The 20,298-nt window shown below is 43.8% G+C and overlaps 1 protein-coding gene across 1 annotated transcript; it reads right to left on the reverse strand.

The window, feature by feature from the left end:
- Window positions 1–444: 444 nt before the first annotated feature.
- klhdc7a (kelch domain containing 7A) lies at window positions 445–6,724 on the reverse strand. The gene has a single exon (XM_067970601.1). The coding sequence runs from the start codon at window positions 6,503–6,505 to the stop codon at window positions 3,626–3,628; it is 2,880 nt and encodes a 959-aa protein (XP_067826702.1). The 5' UTR covers window positions 6,506–6,724; the 3' UTR covers window positions 445–3,625.
- Window positions 6,725–20,298: the final 13,574 nt, after the last annotated feature.

Below are 20,298 nucleotides of genomic sequence, written 5' to 3' on the forward strand. Positions count from 1 at the left end.
TGCTCCCACTAAAAGAGCCAGTGTAAAGGAATCCTATCACTGTGTCACCATTGGGTTAGCCCCACATGACAGGAAGGTCATGGGTTCATTCTGAAGTTCCCAATTGCAGTTGCACCAGGTTGATGTTGTTGGGCTCCCTGTGTGTGTGTGTGTGTGTGAGGTGGGGGGGGGTGGGAGAGGGGGAGGGAAGGATGGAAAACCCAATGGGAATGTCCTGCTTGGTTGGTACGGCATGTTTACTAGTGACCAGCCACAGGGACCGTTGGCAGACTCTGGCAACAGGTTAGTCACTCTCGAGAGCAAAGGTGGGATTGGTAGCAGAGCTGAGGTAAAAAAAGACATGGGAATAAATTACAAAAAAAGTTTCTTGGAAAAAGCTGAGTCGGTGTCAGCTGAAAACCCTATGAATTATCACAAAAGAGAATTTCCTTATTGAGTCCATCATTGGTTTGTCAGGAAATTTTTTTATTAGCTTGCAATAATATCTGATTTCAAAGAGCAGTAAATTTTACCATTGATACATTCACCAGAAAATTGCAAATTAAATATTTTAAAATCACATTTGCCGCAGCAGATTTCAAAGAAAATGTCAAGTGCCATAAAGTGCAATCTCACACTAATCGTGTCTTTCTGTAACTGGATGGTGCTAGTCACTGCTAATGAACATCCAATGTAACATCTCAAAATACTGGGAAATCAACCCAAATATAAATCTCACCTACAGAGAATTCTAATCCTGTCATCCATCTCCCCATCAGTGTGAAACACTGGTGCTGTTATACTTCAGGTACCTGCTTAGACAATGTATGGGTCATCAGATCTGAGTTATACCGCTGGCTTAACATCACTCTCTGGCCATTCAAAGTAAGCATGCACAAAACTCCTCTAAGTGTTGGTTACGTTTGTTATGTTGGAGAAGAGCGGGACAGGACCAGATTTAATTTGTCAGCAACAAACACTTCAAAAAAACTACCCAGCTAGGAACGCTAAAGCTCGCTTAGCACTGGTTGCAGTTAAAATGCAGGCAGCACACAGTTGAAATGGTATAAGACCATTCACTTTCAGATGGCCCACTTCATTCCTGAGTAATAAAACACAGTTTGTATCGGCATAAAACCAAAACCACTTTACATCAGTGCAAACTATGTCGTATGATTGGCCTGAAAGATTCCAGTGTATTGTGAGTCTCACTGAAGTAACCAGTCTAGTGTGAGGCTGGATGATTGAGTGGAGATATATTTATAAATATGATGCAGTATATGTGCTAATTACACCTAGTGGCAGAAATTTTAAGTTTCAGTTTGCACCAAGCTAGATCACATTGTCAGGCTGCCCAACTTGGAATTTTTGGAGTTGTCCAATGGTGTCCATTTGACACCCGGGTTGGCATCGTTTGCCAAGTCAAACCCAAAGAGGGCGTAAAATAGAGGCTGGGCAGGGGGGTGAGATCATTGTTTGAGCAGTGTCCTAGGCCCAACCATCTTCAGCTGCTTCATCAATGACCTTCCCTCCATCATAAGGTCAGAAATGGGGATGTTCGCTGATGACTGCACAGTGTTCAGTTCCATTCGCAACCCCTCAGATAATGAAGCAGTCCGAGCCAGGTTTGGGCTCATAAGTGGCAAGTAACATTCGCGCCAGATAAGTGCCAGGCAATGACCATTTCCAACAAGAGAGAGTCTAACCACCTCCCCTTGACATTCAACGGCATTACCATCGCCGAATCCCCCACCATCAACATCCTGGGGGTCACCATTGACCAGAAACTTAACTGGACCAGCCATATAAATACTGTGGCTACGAGAGCAGGTCAGAGGCTGGGTATTCTGCGGCAAGTGACTCACCTCCTGACTCCCCAAAGCCTTTCCACCATCTACAAGGCACAAGTCAGGAGTGTGATGGAATACTCTCCACTTGCCTGGCTTCTAATTAAAAGTGCAGCTCCAACAACACTCAAGAAGCTCGACACCATCCAAGATAAAGCAGCCCGCTTGATTGGCACCCCATCCACCACCCTAAACATTCACTCCCTTCACCACCGGCGCACTGTGGCTGCAGTGTGTACCATCCACAGGATGCACTGCAGCAACTCGCCAAGGCTTCTTCGACAGCACCTCCCAAACCCGCGACCTCTACCACCTAGAAGGACAAGGGCAGCAGGCGCATGGGAACAACACCACCTGCATGTTCCCCTCCAAGTCACACACCATCCCGACTTGGAAATATATCGCCGTTCCTTCATTGTCGCTGGGTCAAAATCCTGGAACTCCCTTCCTAACAGCACTGTGGGAGAACCGTCACCACACGGACTGCAGCGGTTCAAGAAGGCGGCTCACCACCACCTTCTCAAGGGCAATTAGGGATGGGCAATAAATGCCGGCCTTGCCAGCGACGTCCACATCCCGTGAACGAATAAAAAAAAATAAAAATATTTGGTTGCCTGCTGATGAAAGTTCATTGAAAACCTAATGAGGGTAGATCTTGACTTTGTGTGATAGTGTAAAACGGGTGATAGCGAGTCAGTAGCCTGTTTAACACCACTCCTGATTTTACATTGACTGCAATGAAAATAAAAATTGGGAGAGATGTAAAACGGGCTGCCAATTCTCTATCGCCTGTTTTACACTGTCACACAAAGTCAAACTTACCCTCAATATCATTACTTCACGGAACACTGAAAGGAATGGAAAATAAAATAGGCTTCTAATTAAAAATAATTAGAGTTTTGGGGGCTGGCTTACATTTCATGACAGTCCAATTAAAACCGGACTGTCTAAGAAGTGAGCTCTGCTGTACTTAGACAATAGAAGTCCCATGTTCGATATGCGGCAAGATGACCTTTGTCACTTCTTTCTCCTTTACTTCTTCCCACTGAGGAGTTTTGCTACTCTGCGGTGAGTAGCCTTGCTGATTGCTGCTAAAAAAAAAGTCTCCATCCTTCTCCGTTCTTCTTCTAAAAACATTGATCCTTCTTTGGGGTATGTTGCCACGGGTGTGGGCGCTCTGCTGGTGTCTCATCCAAATGGCTATGTGCAAGCCTAGACTGCAAACAGCTACACGCTGTTTGACCAGAGGGGGTATCACAACTGAGCCTGATCCTGTCCCCATTCCACGTTTGCTTACGAGTACTCCTCACAACAGTGGGCACCATAGTCTCACCAGAGTTGGCAACCCTACTGAGGATCAATCTTGTCATTTTCCTTGCATTCCTTGGATAGACCTAATCACCAATTCTCTACTACTCTTCCCAACATTGGTGGTCTCCTATAATTTGAGCATTGACCCTACACCTAGATTTCTTAATAAAATTGTGCTCACACCAAGGGACACCTGGGATAGATTGGGGCATATCTCATTCACTTTGTTACAACCAGTCTTTCTAATTGTCAATTATTGAGGGAATCTTAGAGGCAATGCGGAGAGATCCACAACTAAAATTACTTCACATAACAGGCTGAAAGCGACCTCTGTGGAGGAAAACATCCCTTGAACAGGAGGAAAGGGAATCAGATATATTTTGTTATCGGTACACCAACATTTAACAATGTCAAACAGTTTTAGAGACTCTTTTTATATGAAAAGGGGATTTCCAACAGAGGTTTTAAACACCAAGCCCCTAAGGCGTTTACACTCGAGTCTGTAATAAGTCTCTTTCTGGCAGTGTAAGCACAAAGGGCACCAGGAGTCCCTTTGCTCCGGGAAGGACAGTGCAATCTTCTGCTCTAAAATAAGGTGATATTTCATGAGCAACAAACTGTATCATGAACTGTTTATTTATGCAATAAATAGTGTCATCCATGACAGCGCATTGAAATGGTGCCAGTTTGCAGAGCTTCTTGGTGGCACATTCATAACCAATTTTGGTGATGATGTGATACCGGTACACACTGATACCATAGTGCTGGTTGATCTCAAATCTGTAGATGAAGTTTCTGACAGCTGCTATGTCAGTGGTCTTGTCCTTCCTGCTCATCATGCTGCAGTCATTCCATGTGTCTTCTCTGGCATTGTACTTGAGAAGCTGATAGTAGAAGGTGCCCCTAGTCACGTAAATCTCACCATTGCACACAGTAGCTTTGTGCGTTATAGCAAAGGTTCCTCGTGGTAGAGGTGCAGTGAAGTTCCACCTGTCTGTTCTAGGATCATACCTCTCCACTGTGCAAAGACATTCTCCTCCAATTGCGTAAAGATACCCATCCAAAGCTACAAGCTTACAATTAGGCCTAGCCTGATTGAGTGGACTTATCTCACTCCAAATATTAGTCACTGGATTGTAGCAGAATACCTTGTTGGAAAGTTTGATTTCTTTGCCAGACCCCTGACAACCAGCCACGACAAAAAGGTAATTATACATGGTGCACAATGCACAGTCCTTGGAGATTGACTCAACTGCCATGTTGACCAATGGATACCAAGAATCTTTCTCTTCCTTGTAATAATAAAGCTTGTGGTTGGTTTGAGAAGGTTTCAGTGGTCTGGCAGTGGTTTGATCCTCTGTGTTGGGTTGAATTGGGGTCTTAGCCCAAGCATTCTCTTGGACATCCACATCAGCTACCATCAAGTACCTTCTACCATACATCCTTCTCGTCAGGATCAGTTCTCTCTCATCTGCTTTTAGTTGGCCATAAATGTTAGGATTCTTCAAAACCTGTAAGTAATTGTCACTCATGACTTGATAAGCAGCATCTTGCAGGTCCTTTAGGTCATGCTTCTTCGCAACAGATAGAATCTCATAACAATTCCCCAAATCCAAGCGGCACTTCATGACTTCGACAGTTGATTGATTGGTCAATGGAATCTGAATAAAATTAGCTCTGGCAACAACTTCCACTGCTGTTTCCTTACTGAGGTCTGCCTGGGACAAATACAATGAATCTACCAGAGAGCCCAAAGAACTGGAGCTAAGGTCATCGACAGAGGGAGCTCGAGAGTTCAGTTCACCAGAGTGGCCTTCCTCTGAGCACTCCCTCTTCTCCGATTGGAAGCCAATTAAAAATGCCGGGGTCTCTGCAATTGCTGAAATACTGCCTTTCCTGAGGACTGTTCTTTCCTCTGTTATAGTTTTGATGCCAGACTTGGTTGAACAGGAAGGTGTCTCAGAAGAAATGTTGGAAGCCTTTGGATGTTCAGCAGGACTTGAGTAAGATACAGAGGAATAGGCTGCTTTAGTTTCAGCAGTCATGCCCTGAGAGGGCTCTATATTGTCCTGACCTGAACTCAAAGAAAAACATACTTTTGGCTGGTCTCTCATCTGGTACTGGAGAGCTGGGCAGTTGATGTTGTGTATGTCAATAGAAGCTGAGTCTGGTGCAAATTGACTAATAGAACAGGTGTTATTTCTGTCCTGATATTCTCTCTCCACAGTTGCCATTTCTGAAGTTGAATTGGTCTTGTAATCAGATAGATTCACTTCCACACATGGCTGCAAAATATTTAGCCCACCTTCAGATGGGTTGCCAGCTTTGGCCTTTTCATGTTTGATTTGATATGTAGATTGAACAGATGGAGTATCAGATCTTTGAATTTTGATTTCAGGGTATGTTTTACAGACACTACTGATATTCTCATGTTCTCCAGCACTTCCTGCTGTGCACTGCCTGTTGATGAGACCCTCAAGCATCTCATTTTCTGTGAGTTCAGTTGGCTGTTTTTCCATATGTTTATCCTGAGTGTATTTAACTGCGTCAGAAGCAGGTGAAATGAGAAGATCTTGGTGGGTCTCAATAACATTTGTAGACAGACTTATTTTTTTTGTGCTGTCAGCACTCACGACATCAAAGGAACTATTATTCTGACCTAGCTGAGACTCCCTGTTGGCACGCATGTCCGATTCTTGCTCAAAACCTGTTTGAGAACTGATATTGTTCGAGTAATCCTGCTTCGTGACTTTTGTAACATTTTCAGTGCTTTTATAGTCAGCCCCTGCTGACTCAGAATTCTTGTTGTTGAGATTCGGTTTATCATATTCCTCAGCTTGCAAGTTTTTCACGGGGCACTCACCGTTAATTGAAGCTGTAGCAGTGCGTAGCGAAGGATCTTTAACCTGCTGCTTTGCCACCAGTTTCACGGCCAGGCAGTTCCTCGCTGGTTTGGATGAACCAAGTCGTCTAACTTTTGCCTGTTGCCTGTTGTTTTTGGCTATCCCTCCTCCGCTGCTCAGCTCATCTGTGATCTGGAGTTGCTTTGTTTCCTTGTCACGATTATCAGCAGTTTTATCCACTGACTGGGTTTTCAAGGCAGATTTGACCGAGCACTGATTATTTGCACTATTGTGCCCCGGTGGGTCACCGATATTGCCCTCTCCATTGAACCTTTGTGAGCTCAACAAAGGCTGGATTTCTTGCTCTGTGTCTTTGTTGTTCTTTTCCCCAACTTCTTGACGGTCTGAATTTTCCAGACCACTGCTCCGGGCGGCATTGGCAGCTCTCACTTTATAGTACCTATAAATTAAAGTCACAGTGACCACAAAAACAGCCGACACAATAGCCTTCCCCGCAAGCTCCATTGTGCGCTGACATGTCCCAAGACTCGGTAAGCTGCTTAATCATTGATACACCTGCTGCAAACCGACCCTTTCACAGGCCTGCTATCAAATGTCAGATCACCACAAACCGGCTCACCTTACGCGCATGTTATTGGGAAGGTGACCTTCACCTGTTTTAGGCAACAGGAGAAATCTGACACTGTATGACTGGCCCGTTCTCCACTCTGCTAAATTAATGCTGCAAGGAGGAGATTTTGTTGATTAATAACTGCAGGATCAATTCTCGGAATTCCGAGTCCGTGCTGTTTGGCAACTGTGTCAAAATCAAAGCTTGCAAAGAAAAGCTGCACACGTCGACTGTAAAAAAAACAGGAGGGATAAAAGCCACTGTTGCCCGACTATGGAAGGAACCACAGAGATCCAGGTGGTGAAACTGCAGTGAGATCTTTATTTAGATATGTTTGTTCAATAGGAAACTTGAGATGTCAATATACTTGTGGTGTGAGAAAAAAGGCATTTGTTTCTAGTCGGTTTCTTAGTAGGTGCTAATTTTTCAAGCTCTTGTTACAGCACTTGTTGCTTAACTCTATGTAGCAGGGTAAAGATCACTCAGTGTGCAGCAGTGGACTTGCTGTTTGTTCTGCATGGTTGGACCGTTCCCCCCCCCCCCCCCCACCCGCCCCGCTTGTCCCAGGTGGAGAAGTTCCTGAGGAGGAACCCCTTAGACCACAGTGGTCGACACGAAACGTTCTCAGAGTCCTGCAAGGAACGGAGAGGGTGGACTCGAACGGTTTCTTCCCCGACCAGATGGTCGATGCCATTTGGCAGAACATCTCGTCGCCGGAGCTGACCAACAGGATGTAGCCTGGATGGTGGTGAGAAAGGCCCTCCCAGTGCGGTCCTTCCAACACGCACGGAACCTCAGTGCCATCGCGAGCTGCCCTTTGGCATGGAGAAGACTGTCGTCCATCTCCTGACGGGATGCCCCTTTATGCAGAGGGTGTGGAGAGAAATGTGTTGGTATCTGTCCCAGTTCAACCCAAACAGTTTGGTAACACAGGACGCTGTGCTCAACGGGCTGTCCCCCGGGACGCACACTGAGACAGATATCACCTGCGGCTGGAAGACCATCAACTCGGTGAAGGAGGCCCTTTGGTCCGCCCGAAACCTGCTGGTCTTCCAGCTGAAGGAGCTGTCCACGACCGAGTGTTGCCGACTGGCACAATCCAAGGTCCAGGATTACATGTTGCGGGACACACTGAAGCGAGGTGCGACCTACACAAAGGCTCTATGGGGAAAGACCACCATGTAAGGCCACCCCACCCTGTATTGTACAGAATGTATTAGAAAATATGTACTGTGTTTTAAAATTGTAACAATGAGATCAAAGTGTATAGACCTGTACTGTATTTCTTTGAACTGCTGTGCTGCATTTTGAGCCCTTTATTTGAACTGTGTGTATCTTTAAATTTTATGGAATAAAGTATATTTTAAAATTTAAAAAAGGTAAGGATTATTTGAGTGTAACTATCGGGAAATCCTGCTTGTTTGGTAGGGTAAGGGTCAGGAACATAAGAACAGGAGTAGGCCATTCAGGGCTTGTTCCGCCATTCAATTAGATCAAGGCTGATCTGTACCTCAACTCCATTTACCTGCCTTTGCTCCATATCCCACGATACCCATATCTAACAAAAATCTATTGATCTCAGTCTTGAAAGCTCCAATTGTCCCAGCATCCTCAGCCTATTGTACTACCCTTTGTGTGAAAAAGTGCTTCCTGATTTCACTCCCAAATGGTCTAGCTTTGCTTTTAAGATTAGGTTCCCTTGTCCTTGATTCCCCCACCAGAGGAAATAGTTTTTCTGTATCTACCCTATTGAATCTTTTAACATTTGAAACACCTCAATCAAATCACCCCTCAATCTCCTACAAAGGGAATACAAGCCAAGTTTATGCAACCTGTCCTCATAATTTAATCCCCTAAACCTGGTATCATTCTGGTGAATCTGCGCAGCTCCCCCTGCAAGGCCAGTATATCCTTTCTGAGGTATGGTGCCCAAAACTGAACACAATACTCCAGATGGGGTCTGACCAAGGCTCTGTACAACTGAAGCATAACTTCCTCCCCTTTTTATTCCAGCCCCCTTGAGATAAAGGCTAACATTCCATTGGCCTTTTTGATTACTTTTTGATTGCCCTTTTTACATTGTTACTCAATGTGTCATTGCAGAGAGTTGCTGTTTATTCAGCAGGGTAAGGGTTACTTACTGTATAACTGTACAGAGATGTTTTTCAGCAGGGTAAGGGTTACTCACTGTGTAACTATACAGAGATACTGTTTATTCAGCAGGGTAAGGGTTTCTCACTGTGTAACTATACAGAGATACTGTTTATTCAGCAGGGTAAGGGTTTCTCACTGTGTAACTATACAGAGATACTGTTTATTCAGCAGGGTAAGGGTTATTCACTGTGTAACTATACAGAGATACTATTTATTCAGCAGGGTAAGGGTTTCTCACTGTGTAACTATACAAAGATACTATTTATTCAGCAGGGTAAAGGATACTTACTAGATAACTGTATAGAGATGTTCTTTCTTTAATAGGGTATGGGATACTCACTGTGTAATTGCACAGAGCTGTGCTTATTCAGGAGGGTAAGGGTTACTCACTGTGTAACTATACGGAGATACTGTTTATTCAGCAGAGTAAGGGTTACTCACTGTGTAACTATACGGAGATACTATTTATTCAGCAGGGTAAAGGATACTTACTAGATAACTGTATAGAGATGTTCTTTCTTTAATAGGGTATGGGATACTCACTGTGTAATTGCACAGAGCTGTGCTTATTCAGGAGGGTAAGGGTTACTCACTGTGTAACTATACGGAGATACTGTTTATTCAGCAGGGTAAGGGTTACTCACTGTATAACCGTATAGAGATGTTGTTTATTTAATAGGGTAAGGGATACTCACTGTGTAACTGCACAGAGCTGTGCTTATTCAGGAGGGTAAGGGTTACTCACTGTGTAACTATACAGAGATGTTTATTCAGCAGGGTAAAGGTAAAGCCATGATTATTGTGCTTGTCCCAGCTCTACCTTTCCCTGCTCAGCAGGGGATTGGTGACACACCAGTCTCGAGTACAGATCTGATCATTCGATGGCTATTAATAGTGTGCAAACAACCGCAAGAAAAAGATCCAGGATTTGTTCTTTTTACTTTTACACTTGGTTTGTTGTTTTGAAAGGTTTTGTATGAGACTGCAAATTTAGATGAATATGTTCATCCAACACAGCTCATGGAAGCAATTAGGGACCTCGTGTAATGATACCTGGCACTTCTACTGGTCTATGTGTGAGCCAGAGGCACATATCCATGAAAGCAAATGTGTGAAGGACTAGTTTTTCGTAAGGTTGAACATTCCACTATATGTCCTCCCTGATGGATTAATGCACCTGCTATTTTATTTTTATTGAGAGATCTAGGTGAAGGGACAAAGGCCCATATTTCAGGACACCTCCAAGGTGGAAGAGTGATACAGAAGTTGATGTAAATTAAGAAGGAGTGGTTAGGTGACAGCAAGCTTGGGTTTTAAAGGCCTGTAGATTGTAGGAGGAAGAGAAGGGTGAGAGAGGTTAGGAGTTTTGAGAAAAGAATGAGTTAAAGTAGGCGACGGTGCGATGAATGTTGATTTTAACTCAGTGAGGATGCAGGGAGGAGGAAGAGCTTGTAGGATGAGATACTTGATGAGATGTCAAGAAGTAGTGGTATGGCAGACCAAACACATCTGGCCAGGAAGTCTTACTACAATTAGATTAGGTTATAGCACTCTGCGTTCTCACACTTCTCTACTCCTCAATCGCTGGTTTGACTCAGTTGGTGGTGTACTTGTCTGTGAGTCATGGGTTTGAGCCCAACTCCAGAACTCGAGCACATAATCTCAGCTGTCATTTCAGTGCAGTACTGAGTGAGCCCTGCATTGTTTTTCATTAAACGGAGGCCCTGTCTGCCTGTATAAGTGGATGGGAAAGATTTCATGGCACTCTCTAAAGATAAATTGTCCTGGCCAACATTCTTCCCTCAAACAAGCAATGCCACCAAACAAAGATTAACTGGTCATTCATCTCATTTGCTGTTTGTGAGATCTTTGCTGAATGCAAAATTAGCTGCTGCATTTGCCTCTGTCACAACAGTCACTGCACTGTAAAAGCAATGCAGTAAAGTGCTTTGGGACGTCTTGAAGATGTGATAACGTACTGAATAAATGCAAGTTCTTTCATCATCTGCCATCCTTGCTGAAGATCCATTGGCTGGTTTCAATGGTAATTCTTCTGTCAACGCTTCATAGAATAGGCTCAGGGAATGAGCAGACCGATGAACAAAGCTCGAGCAACACAAGAGTGCAAATGGAAAAAAATAAATTATAAATCTGCCTCATTTAAAAATTGAATAGAAGAACTGAATTTATTCAATAAAACTACTGTTCCTGAACTGAGAAAGAAATTAACCGAGACTGGAAATTAACTGGGACTGAAACTGAAAATTGAAACAAATTGATAATAGTGTATTAAAGGAAATAAACCAGATTGAAACTGATCAGACTGAAAGTGAAAGGTTCATACTTAAAGAACGTAATTAACTTTATGTGAGCAAAGTGTTTCAGTTGACTGAAATCATACTTCATTCAAGATAGCTTTATTCTCTTTTAATTTACTGTATCCAGGTGCAATCTATTGTAAGTGACTCCATCAAATGTTAAAACCGCACACCTTATCTGCTTGCAGTGAGATCAGACGGCATCGTTTTAAGAGATAGACCTGGATTGAAAGGATTCAGACACATATCATAGAGTGAGAACTTGCCTTTCACATCCTTGGGATGTCCCAAAGCCCTGGATTATTTCTGAGGCCCTACGCCTGCTGGCAGTTAAAATGGTGCTGGGCACCATCACATCAGGAACACAGTGGCAGCTCCTAAACTTGTTTCCAAATCTCCTAAATTTATTTAGTGGGTCTCCAGGCCTTTCTTTACCTACTTCACCGGCCACATTTTCCTGAATTCACCCCCCCCCCAGGTGCGGGACATCAGCTCAGTTGCAGGTGTTACCCAGCACTTTAACCTTAAATCTCATGGATTTCAAGACAAAACAAGCAGTCGGTGTTAAATGGGTTTCTATGTGAATAATACTTTTTAAAGAAACATTTTTCATACCAACTCCTCTCCAACATGTGGAAAAAACAAGTTAATGGTACTCAAATTTAAAGTGACCAGTTGCATCTCATAAATAAATAGACAATAGAAATATATAAACTTTCTAATGGTTTGAATTGTGTGGTAAGGATGTGGGTGAATGCTAAGCAAGGCTGCATCATTGATTGGATGGAATAGGCTGACGGACCTGATGGTCTTGTCTCATATGTTCGTTTGTGTGACAGAACTCCTGTACATCACAGGACCCACAGCACAACATTACCGCAAATTGGCACTCTTACTCAGAAAGGGTACAGGACAGTTGGTTTGGGAAATGGCAAACTGGCACAATGGTGCATCATGCGGTAGGTAGTCTTCTGAGTACTCGTCTAAGGCATGTTTTTTTTATATTCGCTCATGGGATGTGGGCATCGCTGGCAAGGCCAGCATTTATTGCCCATCCCTAATTGCCCTTGAACCGCTGCAATCCGTGTGGTGAAGGTTCTCCCACAGTGCTGTTAGGTAGGGAGTTCCAGGATTTTGACCCAGTGACGATGAAGGAACGGCGATATATTTCCAAGTCGGGGTGGTGTGTGACTTGGAGGGGAACGTGCAGGTGGTGTTGTTCCCATATGCCTGCTGTCCTTGTCCTTCTAAGTGGTAGAGGTCGCGGGTTTGGGAGGTGCTGTCGAAGAAGCCTTGGCGAGTTGCTGCAGTGCATCCTGTGGATGGTGCACACTGCAGCTGCAGTGCGCTGGTGGTGAAGGGAGTGAATGCTTAGGGTGGTGGATGGGGTGCCAATCAAGCGGGCTGCTTTGTCCTGACTTGTGACTTGTAGATGGTGGAAAAGCTTTGGGGAGTCAGGAGGTGAGTCACTCGCCGCAGAATACCCAGCCTCTGACCTGCTCTTGTAGCCACAGTATTTATGTGGCAGGTCCAGTTAAGTTTCTGGTCAATGGTGACGCCCAGGATGTTGATGGTGGGGGATTCGGTGATGGTAATGCTGTTGAATGTCAAGGGGAGGTGGTTAGACACTCTCTGTTGGAGATGGTCATTGCCTGGCACTTGTCTGGCACGAATGTTACTTGCCACTTATCAGCCCAAGCCTGGATGTTGTCCAGGTCTTGCTGCATGCGGGCTCGGACTGCTTCATTGTCTGAGGGGTTGTGAATGTTTTGGGAATAGAGCAGAAAGAGCTTTACCATGCATCTAAACCTGTGCTTTAGTTGATCTGGGAATGGTTGATAGGACAGTGTGGAGGGAGCTTCGCTCTGCATGTAATCTCTGCTGTACCTGACCTAAGAGCACTTGAGGCTGATACTGGGAGCCTGAAATGAAATCATGCCAAAACACATCATTATGGCACATAAATGAAATAATCTACTTTTCTTCTTTAAATCTAATAATTTTTAAAGTATGATTCATTAATGACATCCTGACTAATTTGAAAGGTAAGTATTGATTAAATGAGTACTTAAAATTTAGGCCTGAAACTCATGAAATAGAAGTTTCAATTAATCCTTTAAACATTTAATCTTGAAACTGTTATTTAAAAATTGGAACAATACTCCTTTAGCTCAATTTAATTTAACCCTTTCGTGCCCCTTGTTAGCTGTAGCAGCTTGCCTTTAGATTATCGGATCTTTATCACATTGGTGTTTGTGGGAGCTTGCTGTGCACAAATTGGATGCTATGTTTCCTACATTACAACAGTGACTACACTTCAATAGTACCTCGTTGGCTGTAAAGGGCTTTCGGACATCTTGAGGTTGTGAAAGGCGCTATATAAATGCAAGTCTTTCTTTCTGAGTCAGGCAGTTCTGAGTCTGAACCCACATAAGAAGCTTGGTTTTAATTTGTTCTCAGGATGTGAACATTGCTGCAAAAGCTATGTTGATTGGCCCAATCCTAGTTGTCTGAGAAGATGGGGAACCTCTCTTTCACATGGCGATTACTTTTTGTGCTAAACCACATCAATGGGAATTAAGAATAAACAATGTAGGTCAGCACCATATGTAGGTAAGCAGGCCCCCCCTTCCCCAAAGAACCAGAGGGGAGATGAGGAAAAAATTTTTTAGGCAGCGTATTGTTATGATCTGTAATGCACTGCCTGAAAGGGTGGTGGAAGCAGATTCAGTAGTAACTTTCAAAACATAATTGGATAAATACTTGAAAAGGAAATATTTGCAGGGCTCTGGGGAAAAATCAGGGGAGTGGAATTAATTGGAGAGCTCTTTCAAAGAGCCAGCACAGGCACGATGGGCTGAATTGCCTCCTTTTGTGCTGTACAATTCTATGAACATTAGTGAACCATTTGGACTATTACAACAGTCCAGCAGCTTTCCTACAAATGACCAGATTTATTTTGAATTCAACTTCATAACTTGCCCCAGTGGGATTTGAACTCCTGACTATTGGGTTACTGATCCATAACTACTGGGATACTACACCCTTAGGTTGACATTTAATCTGACCTGTGCAGATAAAATATTAAACCAATGACCGCAGATAGCTGCTAAATATCTTATGGCACAATTTGAAGACGAGCAGAGAGTTGTCTACATTCCTCCCTCAACCAACACCACAAAATCAGATTAACTGGTTGCTCACTTAATTTGCTGTTTGTGGGATTTTGCTGTGCACAGAAAGGCTGATGCATTTCCCAATGTAACAGTAGTTACAGCACTCTAAAGGTAACTCAATGTGTGAAGCATGAAAATATAAATGTGCTCGCTATTAAATCTATATCATTATGTTGTTGCTCCAGATTCCAAAGAAAGCCCCCAGTCTTCCATTAATTAAATCCCATTGTTTCAAATCTGTGGCCCTGATTTCCTCTTCCGCTGATGGTGTTGATTGGTGTTGAGATACAGTTCTAGTACCTCCCCCAAACAGCCTTGTTTCCTTCAGATGTTGGATGTGTGGGCTGATGCTCAATGTTCTGTTGCAGAGATTCCCTGGCCCCTGTACCTGGATGTAAACGAGGCACCAATCAGAAGCAGCTGGCAGGTGGAATCTTTAAAGTTCTTAGTCAGTTGTTGCTGTGGAGTCAGTAACCACTAATGGAATGTAGAAACATTAGGAACAAGAGTAGGCACATTCAGCCCCTCAAGTCTATTCTGCCATTCAATTAGATCATGGCTGATCTGCACCTCAACTCAATTTTCCTGCCTTTACTCCATATCCCTTGATACCCTTCCCTAATGAAAATAAATCTATCTCAGTCTCAAAAGCTCCAATTGGTTACGTCAAGGGTTACCTGGACTGCAACAGGGTTAAAAGATTACTAGGCTGGTTTGCTCTTACTTTGATCAGTGATGCGAAAAGAGCTGGAGTCGGCTGTGAATCTCGGTCAAAGGGGTATAGAGATTATGTTGAGATGGTTGTACATTTTTGTCTGTCTATCCGGGAGGTGGCAGTTTCCACTACATTGTAATTCACTTCACGTGATGTGTGATTAATTTATTTTCGCTTGTACACAAGCGATAAGGTAAGCTACTCCAATAATGGATTTTCACAGGTCAGGGGTCAGACAATCCAATATCTAACTGATGGAGTATAGAGAGCTGTGCTGTGAAGACACAGAGGAGAGGAACCGTTCAGCCATCCTATTCGCTCTGCTTGCACTTTACTCATAAGGTGTCCTGTCAGACAAATTGAACTACCTGAGATTTTGCAGCTTGATGGAGGTGAGCAATACATTTGAATGACCAAAAGCCTTTTCGATGGCTCACAGCTAAATGCACTGTGCAATGTAGGAAGGTCCTAGGTTTTATCTTCCATCTGTACTTAGTTCGTTAATCTGGGGCAACCTGGTGAAGTGCTACAATTATTGTCTCTCTTAGATTATTGTCTCCTTCCTATTCTTCAATTACAAACATGACATATCCTAATCTTTGCCATGTCTACATAACCTGAATTTCCTCTGCATCCATTCACATGCGCATTTTGGCTGCCACTCTGGACATGAGCCCACTACTTCTACCTCCCTTTTCCTTTCTTTGTTCTTCACCCCTTGGCTATTCTCTCCTGTCTCCTTCCTTTCCTGTTGCCCAGTCATGCCTCCTTTCATTTCTCCCCTCTCAGGTACTTTGCCCCCACAAATGCCTATCCCAACCCTTCCCTCCTCCTCTCCATTCCTACTCTCTTGCCGCTGTTCCGGGCTTGACTCTCTGCTGGATAAGCCTATTGCTTCCCACTGCGCCTCACTCGGCATTCTCTGAATGGCCCATCAATGCACTCATTGCTGCCTCCTTACAACGAGCAAACCCAACTGCCCCATCCTCCTCTCTCGCCTATGTTCCCACCCAGCGCACCTGCTGGGAGCTAATGTTGCTAACCTCCTCATGTTCCGCTCACCGCTCCTACCGCTGACCCCATAGACTCTGCCAGTGGATCAAGAATCACCGCCCCTCTCCGCATCTCCCTCCAGAATGTCCGTTCACTTGTGAACAAGGCCTTTACTATCCATGACCTTATTGTGACGATTGCATTAGCACCATGGCCTTGATGGAAACTTGGCTCATGGCTGATAACGTCTTGTCCTTATTGAAGCCTCACTGCCTGACGATACTTTCCACACCTGCCCCGCCCAAACTGTCCCTATATAAATATGCTTTAGGTAGCTCTGCTCTCTTGTCCAAATTAATCACAAGCTTATTAAATAAATATTAAGTTCAGATTTCTTTTCTCCAATTTTCTCCAAATTTTCTTGTCTTGGCACTCCTTTCTCGAAGTCAGTTATTTGGTTCCATGGGTGACACTAGTGCTCCAGTACATCTTCCAACTGACCATTCTTCATGTGTGAGCCTGAACAGCGAATGTCGGCATTGGGTGGCATTACAGCTGCGTCCAATCCTGTCTTCACCTGATGTCTACACAAACATCCAAGCAGTGACCCACTGGGTAGCAACCAGGAGCAGGAACCCTCTCCGCCAGCTCAGAGAGGCTGAGACCCAACTATAATATCTGTGCTAGCAACCCAGCTGAGATTCGCCAACTCACCAGAGACTAAAGACGTCTTAAGACCTCCCTGGCACCACCTGATCACACCGCTCGCAAATGCTGAAACCTGGTTTACTGAAGGATAGCCTCAAATTTCGATCGATAGCGGAGCAGCTGATGGGATGGAGGCCTTGATGCGTGATATGATTTCCTGTCAAAACACAGGCAGCATGTCAGTGAAAGTGCACTATAAGGAGCTGTGAAAATGGTAAACAAATGATAAAATATTTAAAAAATAAATATGGAATTGGAATGTAAAACCTGATCCATTGGGAAGGCAGAAGGAGGTGAGTGAACAACATCAATAATGCAGTATGTGTGCATTGTGTTACCAAATTGATTACAAGATGGATGACCAAATGGTTCAACCTTTAAGCTCAGTTCCATTGTGCATGCAGTTACCCATCAAACCTTTGGGCAACTTAATTTAACTTAACATTTAAAAGTCTAAGTTGGAGTGGATTGATTGAGTTATTTCTGGGTTTACCAGTACTCTTTTTTTTTGCTATCAGTGTATATTGTGAGTTAGACTGGTAATGTTTGAGCTGTGAAAACTGTTGTGGAGTGCGATATCCTGTAGATTATGTACATGGTGTGTAAAGCAGATCATAGCCTCAGCCTGCACTCCATAGTGAGCCCTGATCGCAGAGGCATGTGTTCAAATGTAGGATCACCAGGCTGATGCCAAAAACTCGCTGGGAGAAGATTCCCTCCGTGTGCTGGATGTAGTGAAATCTTCAAAGTGTTCTTTATAAGCCTGCGTTCTATAAAGGTATTTATGATTCCACTTCACCCTGCACACCGAGGAGGTCTTCCTCCTCCCTCCTGTGAGTCCAATGTTCCTTCACCCTCTTTAATTTATAAATCCACTGTCACAAATTAGAGGAAGGAGACTGAAGCTGGAAGTATTTTTGTTGTAAAGTATGGACTTCCATTTGCGCCCTGTTTTAGGAACCTCGTGCGTCTGAAATACAGTGCTGTCCTTCAACAGTGATGGTCCATGTAAAGGGCTCTTCTTTTGTAGAGAACAGCTGACCAGCATTTGCTGAAAGACACACTCACCCTGACATCAGAATGCTCTTCAGAATGGTCTAGTTATAGTCTGATTGGAGCCTTCTTTAATGTTTCCCTCTCTGTTTTTCCTGGTCTCCATGCGCCATTCACATCCCAGTGGACAGGAAAGTGGACAGCCTGCAAAGATGCACAAGAACAGTGCAGAGGCATCTCTTCTTTCCCCTGATCCCCCAGCCCCATTCTGTGTGGATTTGACTGGTGCCCTCCAGATAACTTATCTGGGGTAATATGACCGGCATCTGTAATCTTATATCATGGAGATCAAGGGTACAACCTCAGTGCCCAGTAGGCTGTGGCACAGTGTGTTGATTGCCTTACTGCTCCACCTGATCACACCGCTCGCAAATGCTGAAACCTGGTTTACTGAAGGATAGCCTCAAATTTCGATCGATAGCGGAGCAGCTGATGGGATGGAGGCCTTGATGCGTGATATGATTTCCTGTCAAAACACAGGCAGCATGTCAGTGAAAGTGCACTATAAGGAGCTGTGAAAATGGTAAACAAATGATAAAATATTTAAAAAATAAATATGGAATTGGAATGTAAAACCTGATCCATTGGGAAGGCAGAAGGAGGTGAGTGAACAGCATCAATAATGCAGTATGTGTGCATTGTGTTACCAAATTGATTACAAGATGGATGACCAAATGGTTCAACCTTTAAGCTCATCTCTTTTAATTGCCCAATCTATTCTCTACTGGGTATGACAGTTCACATTATTGCTTAATTGTTGCTAAGCTGAAAGATTGGTTATATTTGGAGTCATTTTTTATGTCCTACTGAGGTAAACTGCTCTGTCACAAATTGGATGTAATCCCCTTTTACTCTACAATAGTTTAACTTGTCAGTAAGGATCCCCTTCCACACATTCCTACCATTTATATGATGTGGAGATGCCGGTGATGGACTGGGGTTGACAAATGTAAGGAATCTTACAACACCAGTTTATAGTCCAACTGCTTTATTTAAAAATCACAAGCTTTCGGAGGCTTTCTCCTTCGTCAGGTGAGCGAGTGTGGGATTCCATGGAGGGCGGTAACCTTCCATGGAATCTCACACTCGCTCACCTGACGAAGGAGAAAGCCTCCGAAAGCTTGTGATTTTTAAATAAAACAGTTGGACTATAACCTGGTGTTGTAAGATTCCTTACATCTACTATTTATATGTAACTAATCACTCAGCAGGAGACTCTCAGAACTCATTAATTATTCATTATTGTTACTATTATACTAAATTTTCTCTTTTATCCTCTCCCCTCCCCTCACTTCCCAACATACAAACACCAGAACCCAGAGATACATTACTTGGAGACTTGATTCTGTTCAATTTTAACTATTCCTAAATGTTAAGGAAGGGGGTGATTTTAAACCCCAAGCACAGGTGGGTTGGGGGCGGGTGGGAGTTGAAAATAGCTGTTTTTTGGGTCGTGACCGTAACCCGGCTTTATTTCCGGGTTTAACGTCGGCGCGTAAAAGTACAGGCTTCCCACTGGGAATACAAAGTCCGAAAATTTTGCAGTTGCAATCCAGAAAAACAATTATTTTCAACTCCCACCCACCCCCAACCCACCCGTTCTTGGGGTTTAAAATCACCCCCGACATCTGGGGATTTTTTTAATGTTAAAGGCTTTTTTTTTAAAAAGGTGAATTTTTGTGCTTATCAAGGTGAAAGTAAAACTACACTGTCCCATTGAGTTCTCCCAGGTCAGGTGGAGCACCATCAACATTCCCAGGTCCGGGATAATACAAGTTAGATACAAAGTAAACTCATTACTATCCCATTGAGCACTCCCAGGTGAGGGATAGTACAGGGTAGATACCAAGTAAACCTCCAGCTACACTATCCCAACAATGTACCCCAGCCCCAGTCTTGGATGAGCACCCCCTATTTCACCAGTGGGACATTTTCCATTTCTCCCACCAGCCATCCTTGTGCCCTCTTTAAGATTTCCAATTTAGTGTTAATTACTGCAGAATTACGGGTAGTTTTGTGCTGTGCCCACTGGGAACAGGGTTGTGTTTGCCAAAACTCAAGAAGTGTTCATCCCAGACACCTACAATACAAATATATTGGCTGCCAGGCACTGTGCGAGCGACTATTCTTGCCTGCCCTCAGCACGCCCAACAGTACCCTTCTCACATTGTTAAGCATTTACGAACCTTCCTTGGCAATCCAGGAAAATCCGACAGTCAGAAACAAAAAGTAAAGGCACCTCTTGTGACTTTCATCAATAGTGCAGTTGAATTTGTTTCTTTGTCATTACCAGTGTTATTCAATCGGTCCTCCTGCATGAACGGGGCATGTTTCACAAAACTGGGAACTCCCACACATTACAGAATCAGTTCCACTAGAATAAAGTGGGTATTAGTGAATGGAGGCCAGGAGGTGCTCCCTGTCTCTCTGGTGTTCATACTTCTCTGTGATCCTTGTAAATATTGACACATTCTCAAGCAATCCACTGCCAATAATGGCACACTCCTGGGAATCCCCTGCAAATATTGGCACACTCCCAGGGATCCCCTGAAAATGTTGACACTGTCCAA

The sequence above is a fragment of the Heptranchias perlo genome, chromosome 32, assembly GCF_035084215.1.
Source record: "Heptranchias perlo isolate sHepPer1 chromosome 32, sHepPer1.hap1, whole genome shotgun sequence".
NCBI lineage: Eukaryota > Metazoa > Chordata > Chondrichthyes > Hexanchiformes > Hexanchidae > Heptranchias > Heptranchias perlo.